This window comes from Neophocaena asiaeorientalis, unplaced genomic scaffold, assembly GCF_003031525.2.
Source record: "Neophocaena asiaeorientalis asiaeorientalis breed wild unplaced genomic scaffold, Neophocaena_asiaeorientalis_V1.1 scaffold427, whole genome shotgun sequence".
In the NCBI taxonomy this organism is placed as follows: Eukaryota; Metazoa; Chordata; class Mammalia; order Artiodactyla; family Phocoenidae; genus Neophocaena; species Neophocaena asiaeorientalis.
This window is the reverse complement of record NW_020172280.1, coordinates 5,478,285-5,498,943: the sequence shown is the minus strand read 5'-3', so window position 1 is coordinate 5,498,943 and position 20,659 is coordinate 5,478,285. Positions and strand designations below refer to the sequence as shown.

The window sequence follows — 20,659 nt, the reverse complement described above, 5'->3', positions numbered from 1 at the left end:
GGATTGTATTGCTATAAACTTCTCTCTTAGAACTGGTTTTGCTGCATCTCATAGGATTTGGGCTATCATGTTTTCATTGTCATTTGCTTCTAGGTATTTTTTATTTCCTCTTTGATTTCTTCAGTGATCCCTTGGTTATTTAGTAGCATATCATTTAGCCTCCATGTGTTTGTATTTTTTATAATTTTTTTCCTGTAATTGGTATCTAGTCGTATAGCGTTGTTGTCGGCAAAGATACTCGATATAATTTCAATTTTCTTAAATTTACCAAGGCTTGATTTGTGACCCAAGATATGATCTATCCTGGAGAATGTTCCATGAACACTTGAGAAGAAAGTATATTCTGTTGTTTTTGGATGGAGTGTCCTATAAAACCAATTAAGTCCATCTTGGTTAATGTATCTTTTAAAGCTTGTGTTTCCTTATTTTTGTTTTGGTTGATCTATCCATTGGTGGAAGTGGGGTGTTAAAGTCCCCTACTGTTATTGTGTTACTGTCAATTTCCTCTTTTATGGCTGTTAGCATTTGCCTTATGTATTGAGGTGCTCCTATGTTGGTTGCATAAATATTTACAATTGTTATATCTTCTTGGACTGATCCCTTGATCATTATATAGTATCCTTCTTTGTGTGTTGTAATAGTCTTTATTTTAAAGTCTATTTTGACTCATATGAGAATTGTTACTCCAACTTTCTTTTTATTTCCATTTGCATAGAATATCTTTTTCTATCCCCTCACTTTCAGTCTGCATGTGTCCCTAGGTCTGAAGTGGGTTTCTTGTAGACAGCATATATATGGGTCTTGCTTTTGTATCCATTCAGCCAGTCTGTGTCTTTTGGTTGGAGCATTTAATCCATTTACATTTAAGGTAGTTATCAATATGTATGTTGTTGTTACCATTTTCTTAATTGTTTTGGGTTTGTTATAGTAGGTCTTTTCCTTCTCTTGTATTTCCTGCCTACAGAAGTTCCTTTAGCATTTGTTGTAAAGCTGGTTTGGTGGTGCTGAATTCTCTTAGCTTTTGCTTGTCTGTAAAGGTTTTAATTTCTCTGTGGAATCTGAATGAGATCCTTGCTGGGTAGAGTAATCTTGGTTGTAGGTTTTTCCCTTTCATCACTTTAAATATGTCCTGCCACTCCCTTCTGGCTTTCAGAGTTTCTGTTGAAAGGTCAGCTGTTAACCTTATTGGGATTCCCTTGTATATTATTTGTTGCTTTTCCCTTGCTGCTGTTAATATTTTTTCTTTGTATTTAATTTTTGATAGTTTGATTAATATGTGTCTTGGCGTGTTTCTCCTTGGATTTATCCTGTACGGGACTCTGTGCTTCCTGGACTTGATTGAAAATTTCCCTAACATGGGAAAGGATATAGTCAACTATAATCTCTTCAGACATTTTCTCAGTCCCTTTCTTTTTCTCTTCTTCTTCTGGGACCCCTATAATTCGAATGTTGGTGTGTTTAATGTTGTACCAGAGATCTCTGAGACTCTCCTCAGTTCTTTTCATTCTTTTTTCTTTATTCTGCTCTGTGGTAGTTATTTGCACTATTTTATCTTCCAGGTCACTTATCCATTCTTCTGCCTCAGTTATTCTGCTATTGATTCCTTCTAGAGAATTTTTAATTTCATGAATTGTGTTGTTCATCGTTGTTTGTTTGCTCTTTAGTTCTTCTAGGTCCTTGTTAAATGTTTCTTGCATTTTGTCTATTCTATTTCCAAGATTTTTGGATCATCTTTACTATCATTACTCTGAATTCCTTTTCAGGTAGACTGCCTATTTCCTCTTCATTTGTTTGGTGTGGTGGGTTTTTTCCTTGCTCCTTCATCTGTTGCGTATTCTTCTGTCTTCTCATTTTACTTAAGTTACTGCATTTGGGGTCTTCTTTTCGCAGACTGCAGGTTCGTAGTTCCTGTTGTTTTTGGTGTCTTCCCCCAGTGGCTAAGGTTGGTTCAGTGGGTTGTGTAGGGTTCCTGGTGGAGGGGACTGGTGCCTGTGTTCTGGTGGATGAGGCTGGATCTTGTCTTTTTGGTGGGCAGGACTGTGTCTGGTGATGTGTTTTGGGGTGTCTGTGAACTTAGTATGACTTTAGGAAGCCTCTCTGCTGCTCATGGTTGGTGTTGTGTTCCTGTCTTGCTAGTTGTTTGGCATAGAGTGTCTAGCACTGGAACTTGCTGGTCATTGAGTGGAGCTGGGTCTTAGCGTTGTGACGGAGATCTCTGGGAGAGCTGTCGCTGACTGATATTACGTGGAGCTGGGCGGTCTCTGGTCGTCCAATGTCCTGAACTCGGCTCTCCCACTTCAGAGGCTCAGGCGTGGCACCTGGCTGGAGTACCGGGACCCTGTCGGCCACACGGCCAGGTATGTGGGGCGTTTCTTGCCTTTTGGGAGGTCTGAGGTCTTCTGCCAGCGTTCAGTAGGTGTTCTGTAGGAGTTGTTCCACGTGTAGATGTATTTCTGATGTATTTGTGGGGAAGATGGTGATTTTCACGTTTTACTCCTTTGCCATCTTGAAGGTCGCCCACTGTGTTTACTTTTGATTACAGCAGTTATTGTTACTCTTCTCTTGGTATCATATTTGATGTATTATTTCAGGAACATCCTGATGGTTATAAATTTGTCCTCAGTTGTGGGAACCAAGCAACAGGGAGCTGTGCTGTCGTTTGCTCCTGTCACTGGAACTACTCCTATTGCTGCAGCTTTGCTCCTAGGCCACCACTCACCAGATCTAGGCATCCTTCCGGGAGCCGTGACTGCTGGTTACTGATCCCAGGGCTGCCCACCAGGTCTCACAGAGGTGTCTGGTATTAACCTGTCTACCAGTGCTCTCAATACCAGACTCGCCTCTGTGCTAAGCAGATGTCGTCATCTGAGCAACAGGAGAGCTCCCTCAGTGGGTCTCTGGCCGTGGAAGCTCTATAAATGAAATGTTACAGGAAGTTCAAGGGTGGTCTACATTGTAATTACAGTGGATTCCATCTGTAGGTTTACTCTTGAGTTCACAGGCATTTTTATGCGTAAGGGTTATGCCAACCTCTGCAGATAGTGATATATAATTCCTAAACTCAAAAAAATGGGCATAATTGTGGGAAAGAAATGAATATTCAGACAATTAAACCATAGGCTTTTGCTGTGGTGGTGGTGGTTTTGTTTCAAGTATTGGGTGTTTGGGAAATGAAGAATAATCTGGGCTGAGTTACTCAGGTCAAGAATTCTGAGTAAGGGCATTTCTCACCCAACAAACAGCCGAATGCAAGAGAACAAGAGGAAAAGCATGGCATACTTTGAAAATCGCAAATAATTTGTCATGAGATTGAGAGGTAGCTTTAAATTCTAAAAATTCTCCGAATGCTATGCTCAATAATTGGATTTTAATCTGAATGTAGTAGGAAAACATTGGGTGGTTTTTATAGGGGGTGAGATGGTGCCTTGGCGTAACAGCAGTGTGTTGAGTGGGCGTGTGGGTGAGAGTGGGGTGTCATATGCTGAGACACCAGTTAAGGGGCTGTTTCCTTATTCAGAAGTGTTTTGTTGACTATCTGCTGAGTTTGGGAATTTTTAAAAACTAGATCCTCCCTCAAAAGGTAGATTTAAAAAGCTATCAAAGAGCCAGGACCTATAAGCTAAGAAAGTCTTTGTCTTTGGATGATCTGGAAGACAAGAGCATAGGTTACAAGAGTGGCACAAAATAAGAATTTGACTGGTATGTTTTCAATCCTGATTTTTGTTGAATAAAACAGCCCTGTGTAAGAGAAAGTAATAAGCATATTTCAGGTGTACTTAACACATGGTTTTTTTTTCTTTAATGTTACTGTGAATTCAAGAAGAATAAACCAATTCAAATTTCATTTTCATGCCTGGTTATGAAGGAAAGGCATTGAAGTCCTTCAGTTTTTATTAATGCTTTACTAATGGTAACGAATGAGTAATAGTTTGTTAAAACAACTTTGGTGTTTCATTACATCTGGGGAAATTATCCAGATTTTTCAGGAGTTTATTATGAGTGGCATATATAGAATTGTTCTTACATTGAGACCTCTGTTTCTCACCACTTCTGTCATTAAAAAGCTGATGAAAATGTGGAAGTCATGATTACGCTGTGATAGGAGCTAATTTTCCCATTATCTTCATTTTCCATCTCTTTGAGTACACTTTAGGAAATCCTTAAAATTTACCTTAAGTTGCTAAAAGCAATTCAATTTTGATTATAAAAGAAGATAGAATGTGATAAAGTAATAAAAGCATTTTTCTTTGTTTTGACACAGTTGTAAGAGATAGGTATGGTGTTTTGTTTTTTGCATATTTTTATTAGGTGAAATTGACATAAGATAATCATTTACAGGGAACAATTCATTGTTTGAGTTGTTTCCACTTTTTGGCTATTGTGAATAGTGTTGCTGTGAATATGCATGTACTTGTATTTGTTTGAATACTAGTTTCAGTGCTTTGGAGTGTATACCTGGGAATGGAGTTGATGGATCAAATGATAGTCCTGTATTTAACTTCTTGAGGAACTACAAAACTTTCTCTCAGCAGCCGGCCCATTTTACATTCCCATCAGCAGGATTCACATTTCTCCATGTTCTCACCATGTTTACTATTTTCCAATTTTTGATGATAGCCGTCGTAGTGGGTATGAAGTGATGCATCATTGTGGTTTTTGTTATTGTTGTTTTTGCGGTACACGGGCCTCTCACTGCTGTGGCCTCTCCCGTTGCGGAGCACAGGCTCCAGACGCGCAGGCTCAGCGGCCATGGCTCACGGGCCTAGCTGCTCCGCGGCACGTGGGATCTTCCCGGACTGGAGCACGAACCCACGTCCCCTGCATCGGCAGGTGGACTCTCAACCACTGCACCACCAGGGAAGCCCTTCATTGTGGTTTTGATTTGCATTTATTTCCCTGAAGACTAATGGTGTTTAGTATCTTTTTTTTTTTTTGGAACAGAGAAAGGTTTATTGCAGGGCCAAGCAAGGAGAACAGGTGGCTTATGCTTAAAAAACCTGAACTCCTGTTTAGCATCTTCTCATGTGCTTTTTGGCCCTTTACATATCTTCTTGGGAGAAATGTCTGGTCAGGTCGTTTGCCCATTTTTAAATTGGTTTGTCTTCTTGTTGCTGAGTTGTAGCGTTTTTATGTAGTCTGGATACTAGATCTTTATCAGATGTGTGATTTGCAAATATTTTTTGCCATTCAGTCAGTTGTCACTTTCTTGATAATGTCCTTAGATGCACAAAGATTTCTAATTTTGGTGAAGTTCAGTTTTTTATTTACTTGTGCTTTTGGTGTCATATCTAAGAATTCATTGTCAAATCCATGGTCATGAAGATATACCTCCTAGGTTTTCTTTTAAGAGTTTTATGGTTTCAGTTCTTATGTTTAGGTCATTGATCCATTTTTTTGTTAAATTAATTTATTTATTTTTGTCTGCGTTAGGTCTTCGTTGCTGTGCACGGTCTTTCTCTAGTCGCGGCAAGTGGGGGCTACTCTTCGTTGCGGCGTGCGGGCTTCTCATTGTGGTGGCTTCTCTTGTTGCAGAGCACGGGCTCTAGGTGCACAGGCTTCAGTAGTTGTGGCTCGTGGGCTGTAGAGTGCAGGCTCAGTAGTAGTGGCGCACAGGCTTAGTTGCTCCGTGGCATGTGAGATCTTCCCAGACTAGGGCTCGAACCTGTGTCCCCTGCATTGGCAGGTGGATTCTTAACCACTGCGCCACCAGAGAAGTCCCCATTGATCCATTTTGAATTAATTTTTGTTTATGGTGTGAGGTAAGGGTAGGTAGGGTTTTTGAACTACTTTACCCACTGCTTTTAAATTGGCAAGCACTTTAGAAGAAAACCCTGATTATTTATATTTTATTATGGAAAATTTCAAACATTCCCAGAAGTGGAAGCGTAGACTGAGTCCCCATACACACTTTACTGAGCTTCAGCATTTGCCATTTTGTGACCAATCTTGTTTCTCTCTCCCTCCTTCCTTCCTTCTCCCCTCACACACACAAACACACCTATCAGGTATTTTGAAACAATCCCAAACATATTTCATCTGTAAACAGAAATATAATGACAAAATGATTATTGTACTCACAATATAGATCTCTTATTTTAAGTATAAGGATATGTTCGTTTTAGCAAGTTTGGGAACTGTGAAAAGTAAAAATATCACTCTTTAGATATAAACAGTCAAAATCTTCTGGACTTTCTAACCTACTCTTTCCCATAACTATGCTTCTAAGAATGATTTTTTGTGGCTGCATAGCATTCCATCATGTCAGTGTTCTGTAATTTATGTAGCTAGCCCCTTTTATTAAGTATCATCCAGGTTTTCAATATAATAACTGAAAGATATTTTCAATCATAGGATGAATTTATAGAAATGAAATATTTGGCTTAATTAAATGGTCCATCCACCTCACTACAAATAACTCAATTTCATTCCGTTTTATGGCTGAGTAATATTTCAGTGTATATATGTGCCACGTCTTTATCCATTCATCTGTCTATGGACACTTAGGTTGCTTCCATAAACATTAATTTTTAAAGTTTTTTTTAAATCAGTGTTGTAAATTGCTGTTTAATCGAATACCTATTTCACACAGTGTTTGAACTCACCCCTGTTGCCATATCCTCTTCAGGGTTTCGGTCTGCTGAAACTGGTGAACTTATTGGTAACAATTACAGATTATATATAGTTTATATAATTTTTTGTCCTTCTGGAGGAGAGAGATGTACAGTATGGGAAATAGTATTTTTTGCTTCCTTGTAATGGCAAGTTAACCCTGTACTTTAAATCATTTGTTCATTATCTTTGAATTACAGTGACTTTTTTGGTGTTTTGTTTTTTTTTTAAGATGTTGATTCAAATTGACTTTGAGAGATTTTTAATACATGTAACTTGCTTTTTCTTAGCATAATATCTCTTACAATTAAAAAAAATTACAGCTCAAGATATCACTGCAGTGAACAGTCCAAGCTGTAAGAAGAAACCAGATGAAGATTTCAAGGGCCCTTTCAAACCTGCAAAAACCCTGAAAGAAGGAAGTGTCCTAGATGTTCTGAAGAACCCTGGTAAGATAATGGCTGCCCTTGAGATAATCTAAAATCTTAATTGCAAAATCATGATCTCATCTTAATATCATTTGTTAATACTTTGTTGTACTTCAGGCTTTTAAAAAATGTCTAGTTTGATAGGAGATTGGCTTTTGAATGTAGATGTAATCACATGTAACTTTTTAGGTGCAAGACCTTAGAAACTATTTCTTTAGAATTTAAGGACTCTGCACTAAAATGGAATCTCTAAGGGGCAAGTATAGAAGGAGAAAATGTGAATTGCCTGTTAATTAGAGATGGGCCAGTAATTGGAAAAAAGTAAATAAACCTGATGATATACCTGGACATGTATCTCTCTGAGAGCATTGAACTGCCTTGTTCTCAGATTATTCCCCAGTTGTGGTATATATATAACAAAGCCAGGTGGAAAGGAAACATATGCTGACTGTAACACGCACACACACACACAGGATAGTACTCACTTCAAATAAAATAAGATATGAATGTTAGTGGGTAAGAATTTGAAGATAATGAATAGAAGTCCTCAAATAGGAATAGGTTTTCAGTTTGAAAATCAAAGAGGATAGTATAATTCCAACTGGGATGTATACTATAAGAATATAAAAGTGTTTATAAGATAATCTAGTAGCTCAGAAAGAATTTAGATTTATCCAGCACATGTGTTCATGTATAACTGCATATGAGTTTCAATAATAAGGTTGGATGCTACAGCAAGATTTAGAGGGATTAGGTGTTTTTGGTGTAGCTCCCATTTTATAGATGGGTATTACTGCCTACTAGAGTCTCAATATGGACGGTTTTATGCAGTTATGGGCAGGACTCCAGAATGCCTGTGTTAGGGTGAACTAAGTGGTAGTCAGTCAGCATCAAATGCATATAGGTTATCTTCATAGAAGTTACACTTTGCATTCATCATGCCCACTCCTCCCCTCTTTTAAACTTTTTAAATAGCAAAAATTTGGAGAAGTTACATGTTCTCTTGAGGGAAATCAGGAAAATCCAAAAAAGTGGGAGGAAAAGAAAACTTGTAACACCTTGAAGCGGTTACTGTTAAAATTTTGCCAACCTTAGTGACTCAGGTTAATCATTAACAAAATAGTACATTTTCCTCCTTTGGGAGTAACTGAAGTATGTGGGATTGTTTTATCTTTAGGCAAAAAATAGCTCCAGGCTGGATTATTTCTTGGTACCACTAGAAAACCTCTTTAACAACCTTCTGTATCATCTTTCCCTCTGATTTTCTTTTCCCTTGATGGTAAAGGCTAGAGAAACGGGTGTTTTTTTGGTGTATGTAAAATAAAAGTTAATTGGTCCAGAGTAAAGGATTGAAAGGTCATTTCTACAAATACAGTGTAGTTTGAGTGAAACTCAACTGTTACCAGTTTTGATAGCACAAAGACTTTTCCTCATGGTTTTTTTCCTTATTTCATGGTTCTATGTGTATACCTTAATTAAGTCTCAAATTAGGTATTGGTTGAACTACAGTAAACAGATTCCTAGAGGAAGGTGATATACTATAAACCAAACATCTCTTGTAGACTTTTACCTAGGTCTGTCGCTTATTAAATATGTGATTAGTACTAGAAATATAGCTTAGGTGCAAAACTACTTTTAAGTAGTCCATCTTGGACTGTAATAACTCTGTAATTAAGGTAAAAATGTTTCCTCCCAGGAATAATATTTTTATCATTAACAGCTATTACTCTATAATTATTGTCTATATTAATATTATTAATATTTATTAATGATTAATAAATAATAGAGAGGCTTTCTAATCAAAACGTGGACTGATCTTTTCCTTCCTGCTCCCCTCTTCCCCCGCACTGTAGGTTTCACATCACCAAAGGCAGATTCTCTTGCTGCTCAACCTACCACCACAAGCCTGGTAGTTTATTCAAGACCAGCAATAAGTAGCTTTTCTTCTAGTGGAATTGGGTTTGGGGAAAGTTTAAAACCTGGGTCATCGTGGCAGTGTGATACCTGTCTACTCCAGAACAAAGTTACAGACAACAAATGTGTAGCCTGTCAAGCAGCAAAATTGCCGCCAAAAGATACTGCTAAACAGACTGGAACTGGGACACCAAGTAAAAGTGGCAAACCAACTGTTTCTGCACCAGAGACAGGCTTTGGAGACAAATTTAAACCAGCAGTAGGAACTTGGGATTGCGATACCTGTTTAGTGCAAAATAAACCTGAAGCGATAAAATGTGTAGCTTGTGAAACACCGAAACCGGGAACTGGTGTTAAGCGAGTCCTTACGTTGCCAGTGGCTTCAGAAAGCGCTGTTACTGTGGCTGCTTCCTCCTCCAGCTGCACTGAGACCACTGGTGCCTTAGGATTTACAGATAAATTCAAAAGGCCCGTGGGATCTTGGGAGTGTCCAGTGTGCTGTGTTTCTAATAATGCAGAAGACAATAAATGTGTGTCCTGTATGTCTCAGAAACCAGGTACGTTTATGGCTGTTTGGAATAATTTTGTTCATTTCTTTACTAGAACATTTTAATTTATTCTCTGTAAAACAGCTAAGAATAACCTCAATATTTTAGATGTTTCAAGATGAGCATTTCCTCATATGTCTTAATTTTTCTGAACTGTCTTGAAATTAAAATGACTTGCTTGGGACTGGAACTGCATGTTCTCTTAGGAGAGGCTGTGTTAAAATCAGTCCAGCATTTGCTTTGACCTCTTTTTTTGTATGTAGTTTTATCAGAAGCTTCTTGCTCTTCATGATCATTTTCAAAGTTGGCTAATATAGATGCAAAGGTCTTAGAACGGGGCAATCTTTCTCAAACCTTTACACAGAATAAAATATTCCTTTGTCTCTTTTCCTCTAAGTAGAAGTGAGGATGGCCAGTGGTCATTTACACAGCTGGTTTCATTGCATTATGAGAAGGCTGTGGCTGAATGTTAATGGTGATACCTGTACCTGTATGCGCTATCTGCCAGAGACACTGCAATGATCATAAATTACCGAATCATTAATGAAAAGTTCTATTAGGTAACCAGAAAAATGAAGTTAGAGTTGAGTTTTTCCTGTTTCTGTTCAATTTTGAAAGAGTTACTGAAGATTTACGTTGATCTTTAATTCATTTGGAATTAATTCATTTGACTCTGCTGTGTTTGTAATGCTATTATATAATTATTTGGTACAGATATATGGTAACATGGATACTAAATAAAACATGTTATGAGTATCCTGGGAATTATACTTCCTATTTTTATTGCATTATCATGGATGTGTGATTTTGTGTCTGCAATGGAAAGCTCTTGAGTTAATAGCCCACATCCCTCTCTTAACACCAGGGGTGAGCCATATTTCTGATTCCTGCTAGACATCTCTACAAGAATAAGATTTAAGAATCTTTTTTCCGAAATATTTTTCTCTTTCCATCTGGCATTCTTCCTCTTCCCCTTAACAAAAAAAAGAAAGAAAGCTCTTGATGCGTGTAGGAAACCAAAATTTATTCTGAGTTGATGGGTCAAACATATTTTTGATAAATCACCTGGTGGCTTTTTGGAGGATAGATTTGAAGGCAGCAAAATTTGGAAACCAGAGGGCAGGTTAGGAAGTTGATCAATAATATAGGTAGAGATAGTAGTGATATGTACTAATAAAAGCAAATGGGGTATAGAATAATGTATGGTTGAAGATATGTTGATTTCAAGCTGCTGAAGTTGACAGATATGTGTGAGGCCTTTGGATATACTGATAATGGACCCTCTGGACTGGAGATACAGATTTGGGAGTCATTGGCCCATAGTTTTCAAGCAAGTCATGGGAGTAGAGGTGGTGTAAGGTGAGTGAGCAGAGCAAATAGAGCAGACAGCCTAAAACTGAACTCTGCCAACTTAAGAGAGTAGCAAGAATAGAACTTCGGAGCAGTTAATCTTTTAAATGAATAACCAGAGAGGAGAAACAAAAACCACGTGGTACTAGTTGCTTTTTAGGAGGATGGATTTCAAGGGAACAAAACCAGAGGTCTCAATAACAAGGCTATTAAGCAAGAGATGAGGGGGCTTGAACCAGAAGAGCAGTAGAAGGGTCAGAGAAAGAGAATGAAATAGATTGGAGAGATGTATAAGGGAAGAGTTGTCATCTAGCCAAGGTAGCCAGGTGGATAGTGGAACTACCAACAGAGAGATACCACAGGGATGAAAGCCAGAAGTGTGGGTCTCAGGTATGGATGGGAAAGATTTTGTTGGTGGTTAAAATCATCAGAGTAGATGAGAGCTCATGAGAAGGGCAGTGGACCAAAGATGGCACAATTTTATTGGCAAGATGGAAGAGAACATACCAGTAAAACACAGATCAGGTAACTGGGAAAAGTGACAACAGCTAGAGGACATTTAGAGAAGTGGGGTTACCAGAGTGAATGGCTCCCCTCTCAACACTGTATTTCTTCATGCAGCTGTGCCTTGCTGAGCCATCCTTCCTGTGCCGCCGCATCTGCCCACAAAATTGCTAGTTCTGCTTAAAAATGTAAATACCACCCCTGTGAATCCTTCTCCTATCCCATAGTAATTTCTTCTCCGTACTCTTGTCTAGATCATTTGTCACTCTCCGTCTTAGTGATGGTGCTGCTCTGCATTTATGTTCGTTTTGTTTTCCCCCCTTTTAGACCAGAAACACCTTTAGAAGTTAAGCAACATTTTATTCATCTCGATATCCCCAGAACCTAAGCACGGTATGGTGCTTAATAAACGTCTATTAAATGGCTGCCTTATAACAGAAATGCCACGAACATAGTAGGTAGTGTTGAGTTGAATTGCGAAGTGGATAAAAGAGCACTTCTGTGCAAAAATAGTCATTTCCAAGCCAGAGATCTGCGCTTTGAAATCTTGAAATAAATATTGCCTGGGCTGTGTGTTTTATGAGTCAGGCTGTTGCCTACAATTGAGAATGTATGTTTTATAATCTGTGATGTGTAACACAATTGGATAGATTATTAAGGAAAATTCAGGCTTTTAGGCTCTGATTTGTGAGCATGGTTCTTAAAAACCATGGCTGTTCAAACTGGGGATTAAAAGGGGGCTCATCACTGAGCAAGGTGAGTGTGAGTTGCTCTTTTGTAAGATTAAAAGAAATCTGAGATGTCTGTACTGTTTTTAACAATGTGATGTTGAGATTTCTGGCATTTTCTCTTAATAGGAAACACATTAAAAACTGTACATTAGACTTAGTGGTGTCACTGAGATCTTGACATAATGTAAATCCGAATTTTCCTGTATTTCCCCATTATTTTTTAGGAAGTTCAATACCTGCTTCAAGTAGCAGCACTGTCTCTGTCTCTCTGTTGTCTGGAGGCTGCCTAGGATTGGACAAGTTCAAGAAACCTGAGGGAAGCTGGGACTGTGAAGTGTGCCTAGTGGAGAATAAAGCAGATTCTAACAAATGCGTAGCATGCGAGAGTGCAAAGCCGGGCACAAAGTCTGAGTTTACAGGTAAGGTGTTGGCAAAGTGCCTCCTTAGATTACCACTTTAACGTGAAATATTTACAAACAGCTTTGGTTTTAAAACTATTCATTCTCTGTTGAAAATTCATGTAAAATGAGCTGTTGTCCTGGACTTTTAGCTCATATCTGTCTCTGAATTATTATGCAGTTGAATTGTGTGCTAGTCTGCAGTGAAGATAAGTACATTTTCTATTTTATTTGTTTTCATTTGAGAAGGAAAATGCTGGTTGCAGCCCACTGAATTAATTAACATGGCTAAGGGGATACAACTAACATGGCTAAGGGGATACAACTGGTTTGAAAAACACTGCATTTGGGTTTTAGGAGATCACTAAAGCTCCTTATGTGGCTGCTACCTTATGGTCCCTTTCCCGTTTTCCCCACCTGTAGTACAGTAATCAGCATACCTTTAAACCTTCCTTTTGAGGCAGAAGTGCCTTTGAGATCCTTTGAGTCAGAGGTGATAACTAGTTAATTATTGTCTTTGGCACCTTTATTTTTAGCTTTCTGTCTAATATCACTTAAGGTATTTCAGAGACCGTGTGGATAGCCATTTGCTTTTGAGATTTTTTTTTTGGGTGCGTTGGGTCTTCGTTGCTGCATGTGGGCTTTCTCTAGTTGCGGCGAGCGGGGGCTACTCTTCGTTGTGGTGCGCGGGCTTCTCACTGCGGTGGCTTCTCTCGTGGAGCACGGGCTCTAGGCGCGTGGGCTTCAGTAGTTGTGGCTCGTGGGCTCAGTAGTTGCAGCACGCGGGCTCTAGAGCACAGGCTCAGTAGTTGTGTGGTGCTTGGGCTTAGTGGCTCCTCGGCACGTGGGATCTTCCCAGACCAGGTATCAAACCCATGTCCTCTTCACTGGCAGGTGGATTCTTAACCACTGCGCCACCAGGGGAGTCCTGCTTTTGAGATTCTGATATAATTTTTCAAATAAGTTTCTTATGGAAAGAAAGTGGGGTGGGTAATCATTAAAGGGGGAAATCTGAAGACAAGCAATTTTTACAAGCCCTTGGCTGCCACTTGTCTTTATTTACATGTGGGTAAACAGAGTAATGGATGAATACCTTGGCACCGTTTAATGATTTTTGTGTTGAGCCAGTCATTCAAGTGCTTCATTTCTAGTTTATTCCACTACAGCGAAGAATTCTGAAACCAAGACTTTGTTCTTTTCAGTATAGTATTTTTATTTTTTAAAATATTGCTTCCAGGGCTTCCCTGGTGGCGCAGTGGTTGAGAGTCCGCCTGCCGATGCAGAGGCCACGGGTTTGTGCCCCTGTCCGGGAAGATCCCACATGCCGTGGAGCGGCTGGGCCCGTGGGCTGTGGCCGCTGAGCCTGTGAGTCCGGAGCCTGTGCTCCGCAACCGGAGAGGCCACAACAGTGAGAGACCCGCGTACCGCAAAAAAAAAAAAATATTGCTTCCACTCATATAATTCTAGTTCTTTGGTGCTAAAAATCTTAATTCTTAAGTAAATAACACATGTGCTCACAGGATTTAAAAAGCAAATTATGACAGGATTCCCAGTGAAAAGTCTCTGTCTTGTCCCTATTGGCTCATTTTCCATCCTTCCTGCTCCACCAATGGTAATAGCTATCTGTGGTTAGGTTCTTGTAACTCTTTCAGTGTTTCTTTATGCACATCACAAGCAAATATACTTCTGTTCTCTCTATTCTTACTTCTCTCTACCTTGTTAGAAAAGATTGTATACCACACCGCCTTTTTGCACCCTTGACATTACCACAGATTAGCTTGGACTTTGTTCTTCATTTACAGCTGCCTGGATTGCATATGGCATTCTGCATATCTTTGAGTTTATCATTCAGATAAAGACTCAGCTGTAGACTTGCTGGGTCAAAGGGTACATGTGTCTGTAATTTGGGGTAAATATTGGCAAGTTGCCCTCCACAAATTTTGTGCTGATTTACACATCCACCTGCCATGTCTGGAGTGTCTGTTACTCCTAGTCTCATCACCAGCACTGTGTTATCAAACTTGTTTGGTGTCTGTCAGTCTGATAGATGAAATGTGGCACATCAGGGTAGTTATGAGTATCGAGATGCTGAATATGGGCAACTTGGCTCATGTTTACTGCCATTGTTAAACTAATACTCTTCGAAGTAGGCCTTTTCAGAGTTGTCCCATGTCCCTTTACTTTTCAAGGTTAACATTCTGTTTGAGAGCGTAGTATTAATTCATTTTCTTTTTGGTGTTTCTTATATTTTTGAAGGCTTCAGCCCATCTTCCTCATCTTCGAACCCAGCAACCTCATCCTTCAAATTTGGTATTCCATCATCCTCTTCTGGGCCTTCTCAGACTTTAACAAACACTGGAAATTTTAAATTTGGAGATCAAGGAGGTTTCAAAATAGGTGTGTCATTAGATTCTGGGTCTGTAACCCCTTTGAGTGAAGGCTTTAAATTTTCTAAACCAATAGGAGATTTTAAATTTGGAGTTTCATCTGATTCTAAACCTGAAGAAGTTAAAAAAGATAGTAAAAATGATAATAATTTTAAGTTTGGACTTGCTTCTGGTTTAAGCAATCCGCCTTCTTTAGCTCCATTTCAGTTTGGGGTGTCTAGTCTTGGGCAGCAAGAAAAGAAAGAAGAACCGCCGAAATCTTCATCTGCAGGCTTTGGCTTTGGTTCCGGTGTCATTAACCCTCCCCTTGCTGCTACTGACACCACAGTGACCTCTGAGAGCAAGAGCAGCTTCAGTTTTGGAACCGTGGACACCAAGAGTGTCCCAGGGGCTCCTTTCACATGTCAGACGCCAGAAGCAAAAAAAGAAGAAACCCCTGCCTCCAAAGGAGGGTTCGCTTTTGGCAGCGTGGACCCTGCCCCCCTGCCATCTGCCTCGTTGTTTGTTTTGGGAAGGACAGAAGAGAAACAGCAAGAGCCTGTCACGTCTACATCTCTAGTGTTTGGGAAAAAAGCTGACAGTGAAGAGCCAAAGTGTCCACCAGTGTTTTCCTTTGGGAACTCAGAGCAAACCAAAGACGAGGGTTCTTCCAAGTCTTCGACCTTTAGTTTCAGTATGGCAAAGCCATCGGAGAAGGAATCTGAACAGCCAACGAAGGCCACTTTTGCTTTTGGAGCTCAAACCAGTACTACAGCTGGTAGGTATTAAACATTGTTGTGTTTTTTTTTTTTTTTTTACAAGGTGTCAACAAAGGTAGCAAGTCAGGGAATGGTTTATACTGGAAATAGTTGAGAGAGTACCAGTAATAGAACTCTCTGGGAAGCAGCTGAGGATTCAGCTCCTTCAGAATCCCCTCCGTGATTCTCATGAAGTTATCTGCATATCTAATTTTGAGAAACACAGCTCTAATGGAAAGCCCACAGTATTTGCACATTTGTCCATGACTTACTCTCTTCTCTTTGGGCTTTTATAATCAGAATTGACATATACTGTTCAGGAAAATAAGCATTTTTTTCTTAAGCTCATGAAATATTTTTTAACTAATAAAATCTTTATGTACAGGCCTTCATTTACAAATAGAGATAACCAGTCTTCATCTGGCATTTAAGGAACATAGACAACAAATATAAATCCCTGAGAAATAGAGGTGATTATGAAAACTAAGATCTGGAAGAAAAAAATGAAATAGTATTTTTAAAAGTTAAAGAAACATGGTTTGTGAAGTAAAATCATTGTGTGGACTGAGGAGCAGGGGGCGGGGGAAAACAGCTGATAATTGGATTAGTGAACTGGAATTTCCCAGAACACAATGCAAAAGAACATGAACACTTTTGAATAATAAATTAGAAACACAAGAAAATGAAAAATTAACCTGAAAAAAAAAGTATGGAATTCCACACATAGGTGTGGGCAGTTTTTGTCTATAAAATTCTACTTAAATTTTAACACACCCTTCAAAGGAAACAAAAACTAAATTATACATTATTATTTAGAAAGGAATAAAAATGAGATAGGGTCTAATCGAATTTAATCCTGGTATCGCTATACTGTTTCCATTGAAATAGACATTTTTAACGTCCTGTTAAACCACCTGAAAGTGAGCTAACATGTTCCATTTTCTGTAAGTTATACCAGTGCCCATACCACAATGTGACCAGCCCTGTCTAGTAAATAGTGTTGGAACTGAGATGTTATTGGAACAAGTTTAAAAAACAAGTCTTCTGGGCTTCCCTGGTGGCGCAGTGGTTGAGAGTCCGCCTGCCGATGCAGGGGACACAGGTTCGTGCCCCGGTCCGGGAAGATCCCACATGCCGCGGAGCGGCTAAGCCCGTGAGCCATGGCCACTGAGCCTGCGCGTCCGGAGCCTGTGCTCCACAAGGGGAGAGGCCACAACAGTGAGAGGCCCGCATACCGCAAAAAAAAAAAAAACAAGTCTTCTACTGAAGGTAGCTGGATTCAGGGTCACCATATAAAAAATCTTTCTCTTTTCTCCAAATCAAGAATAAATAGTTGGACAGCATTTCCCATTTGTATTTACTAACATTTCCAATTTGTATTTTATAATATCAGCAGAACCTGCAACATGCTAAAGAATTAAGAGAACATAAAAGGCGTGTTTTATACTTGTTCCTGAGTGAGAACATCCTTTACTCTCCACCTCACTCCCAATATAATTTCAGTTCTTAGAGGAATTTTTGTGGAGCTTGACAAGCTAAAATAATTCTAAAATTCATATGGAAGGGAAAATATATAAGAAATTTTGGGGAGAAGGGTACACATACAGTCAGGTAGGTTTGCCCTACTAATATCAAACAATACTACAAAGTTACAATATTTAAAATAGTAACAGTAACTGTAGAGGTTTAGAAGTTTAATACGTGGTAAAAGGTAGAGTTACAAATTAGTGAGCAAAAGGGTACACCAGTCAATAAAGGCGGCAGAGAAAATTGGCCATTGTTCAGATAAATTGAAGTTACAATCCTGCTAACATAAATTGCGAAATCAAATTTATAAAACTGTAGCTATCTCCTATTGTCTGAATTTGTTATCCAAAGTATCCAGTTAGATTTGGATTTAAGGAATATTTTTTATTTTTATTAATCTGAATGCCAGAGGTTTTGCTATGTTAGACAAAATTCATAAGCCATAAAAGAAAAGATGGATATATTTGACTGTATCAGAATTTAACATAACAGATGTCCATTTGATGAATGAATCTATATTAAAAACTTAATGATTCTGTTTTCTAATGGACTCGTATTAGACTTTAGGCTAGGAAAAAATGCTTTCTGGTATTACTTGTTTTTAAAAGTTTTTGTTTATTTCCTAATTTCTGTCTTATAGATCAAGGTACAGCAAAGCCAGTTTTCAGTTTCTTGAACAACAGTTCCTCTAATTCAAGTACACCAGCCACTTCAGCTGGTGGTGGCATATTTGGTAGTTCCACCTCATCCTCCAGTGCGCCTGCGGCTGCCTTTGTGTTTGGACAGGCCAACAGTCCTGTGAGCAGCTCTGCCTTTGGGAACTCTGCCGAATCCAGTACATCTCAGTCTTTGCTATTTTCTCGAGAGAGCAAACCAGCAACCACGTCGAGCGCGGGCACAGCCGTCGCCCCATTTGTCTTTGGTCCGGGTGCCAGCAGCAGTGATACTGCCGCCTCTGGTTTCAGCTTTGGAGCTCCCACCACATCAAGCTCTGCAGGTACTTTTAAAAAAGAAGAGACATGTTAGTTTGAATGGCTTTCATTGTAAGCAGATGAACTCTTAGCAGATAATACCACAAAAGAGCATGGCCGCTTTTAGGTCATCTCTACCCAGCGTGTTGTGGAATGATGTGCATTTTGTGTATAGTTTAAGTAACTCTTGGAAGCAATATTTCTAATCTCATTAGGAGTATAATCTTTAGTTTTTTCAAGTGTTTCTTGTCTTTTGGGGGGGTTTTGTTTTGTTTTTCTTTGCAATGTTAATTTGTAAATAGCCAGACGCTGAAGATTATTTTAATAGACATTAGTCCTCATTATGCAACGGATACATAGTCACAGCATTAGCTGATTTCTGCAGTGTGTCACACTTCTGATGGCAGATCAGTTGTCTTCTTAGATTTATCTCTTTAAAGACCTAAAAATTTTGGGCTGTTAAGATAGGAGTCTTGTTAATGAAGTTTTTGTTTATTTGGATTTTATATGGTTTTACTAAATAATGGTAGAATTGTATTCTTAATCAGTATTCAAAACTTGTCTTGATAAGATCTGTTCAGCAAGGTAAGAGTCTGGAAAGAAGCTTGAAATGTGCTTTTCAGTTTATAGCGATTTCTTGAGGCTTATCTCATTTTAACCATCATGGTAATTTCAGTATTTCTGTGGGCCTCTAGGATCCTCCTTTGTATTCGGCACTGGACCTTCAGCACCATCTGCCAGTCCAGCGTTCGGTGCTAACCAGACCCCAGCATTTGGACAAAACCAAGGTGCCAGCCAGCCTAACCCCCCAGGCTTTGGGTCTCTGTCATCTTCAGCAGCATTATTTTCTGCTGGCTCTCAGCCTGCGGCACCTACTTTTGGGACAGTGTCGAGCAGCAGCCAGCCTCCTGTGTTTGGACAGCAGCCTAGTCAGTCTGCATTTGGCTCAGGAACAGCTCCTAATTCCAGTAAGTATGTAGTACTCATGTCCTTTGTTTCCACATTTGGGTTCTGTATGTCTTAAATACAATGTTTTTCTTTGAACTTTGAAACCATGCATGTCTTTTTTTTTTTTTTTTTTTTTTTTTTTTTTTTTTTTTTGTCCCTTGTACTTGGCAGAACAGAGATGTGTATTACCTATAAACAGCATTCCCAACTTTCACACAGTTAAGCACTTCTTTTTGGCTGCATTGGGTTTTCGTTGCTGTGCGCGGGCTTTCTCTAGTTGCGGTGAGCAAGGGCCACTGTTCGTTGTGGTGCGTGGGCTTCTCATTGTGGTGGCTTCTTCTGTTGCGGAGCACGGGCTCTAGGTGCGTGGGCTTCAGTAGTTGCGGGACGTGGACCCTAGAGCACGTGGGCTTCAGTAGTTGTGACGCACGGGCTTAGCTGCTCCGCGGCATGTGGAATCTTCCCGGACCAGGGCTCGAACCCGTGTCCCCTGCATTGGCAGGCGGATTCTTAACCATTGCACCACCAGGGAAGTCCCCCTCAATTTACTTTTAAACACACCTGTTGAGATTTTACTTCTACTTGTATTACTTTTTAACTTCCGAGTGGTCCTCTTTGTTCTGTGGATGTCTCCTTTTTATATCCTTCTGCTTTTGTTTTAGAAGCGTTTTCTATTGATCTCTTGAAGATATTAATGATGCAGAGGTTTTTTTCCCCCTTCTTAAAGCGTTTGCTTAGTCAGTTTTCTCCAAATTGCTTTTCTTTATTATTGTTTTGGTCTCAGTGTTTCTTATGAAATACTTTCCTCACGTGTTTGGTGCTTCTTGCCTCTCCACTTGCAGTGTCTGGGGTTTGTTTTAATTGTAGTAAGCGTGTTTAACGTGAGCTCTGTCTACTCTTTCAGCAGAGTAAGTGCGCGGCGCAGTGTCGTTACCTCGGCTCAGTATTGTACAGCAGAGTTCTAGGATGTACGCGTCTTGCATGACTGACGCTCTATACCTTTTGAATAGCAGCTCCTCGTTTCTTCCCACTCCCAAGCCCTCCTCTGCAGCCACCATTCTTTTAGCTTCTGTGAATTTGGTTATTTTAGATTCCTCATAGAAGTGAAGTCATGTAGTACTTGTTCTTCTGTGATTGGCTTATTTCACTTATGTCCTCCAGATGCATGCATATTTTCCCATATTGCAAGATTAACATTCCATTTTATGTATATATGTCATTTCCTTTATCTATGTATCTGTCTATGGATATTTAGGTTGTTTCTACATCTTGGTCATTGTGAATAATGCTGCAGTGAATGAGAGAGTCCAGCTATCTTTTTGAGAGCCTAGTTTCAAGGCTTTTGGGTAAATACCTAGAATGGGATTGCTGGATCATATGGTGGTTCTGTCTTTAACTTTTTGAGGAACTTCCATACTGTTTTCCATAGTGGCTGCAGCGGTTTACATTTCTACCCACAGTTCACAAGGGCTCCCTTTTCTCCACGTCCTTGCCAACACTTGTTATTTCTTACCTTTTTGATAATAGACAGTCTAAGAGGTGTGAGCTGATATCTCCTAGTGGTTTTGATTTGCATTCCCCCCGATGGTTAGTGAGGTTGAGCATCT

The 20,659-nt window shown here is 39.5% G+C and overlaps 1 protein-coding gene across 4 annotated transcripts in view; it reads left to right on the top strand.

The window, feature by feature from the left end:
* NUP153 (nucleoporin 153) overlaps positions 1 to 20,659 on the top strand; it is a 74,337-nt gene that overhangs the window by 49,916 nt on the left and 3,762 nt on the right. For all 4 annotated transcript variants that reach the window (XM_024764262.1, XM_024764259.1, XM_024764276.1 and 1 more), the window contains 6 exons: positions 6,933 to 7,058; positions 8,891 to 9,508; positions 12,309 to 12,503; positions 14,739 to 15,626; positions 17,774 to 18,130; positions 18,800 to 19,072. In XM_024764262.1, the coding sequence (XP_024620030.1) occupies positions 6,933 to 7,058; positions 8,891 to 9,508; positions 12,309 to 12,503; positions 14,739 to 15,626; positions 17,774 to 18,130; positions 18,800 to 19,072 (2,457 nt within the window). The remainder of the gene's footprint in view (positions 1 to 6,932; positions 7,059 to 8,890; positions 9,509 to 12,308; positions 12,504 to 14,738; positions 15,627 to 17,773; positions 18,131 to 18,799; positions 19,073 to 20,659) is intronic.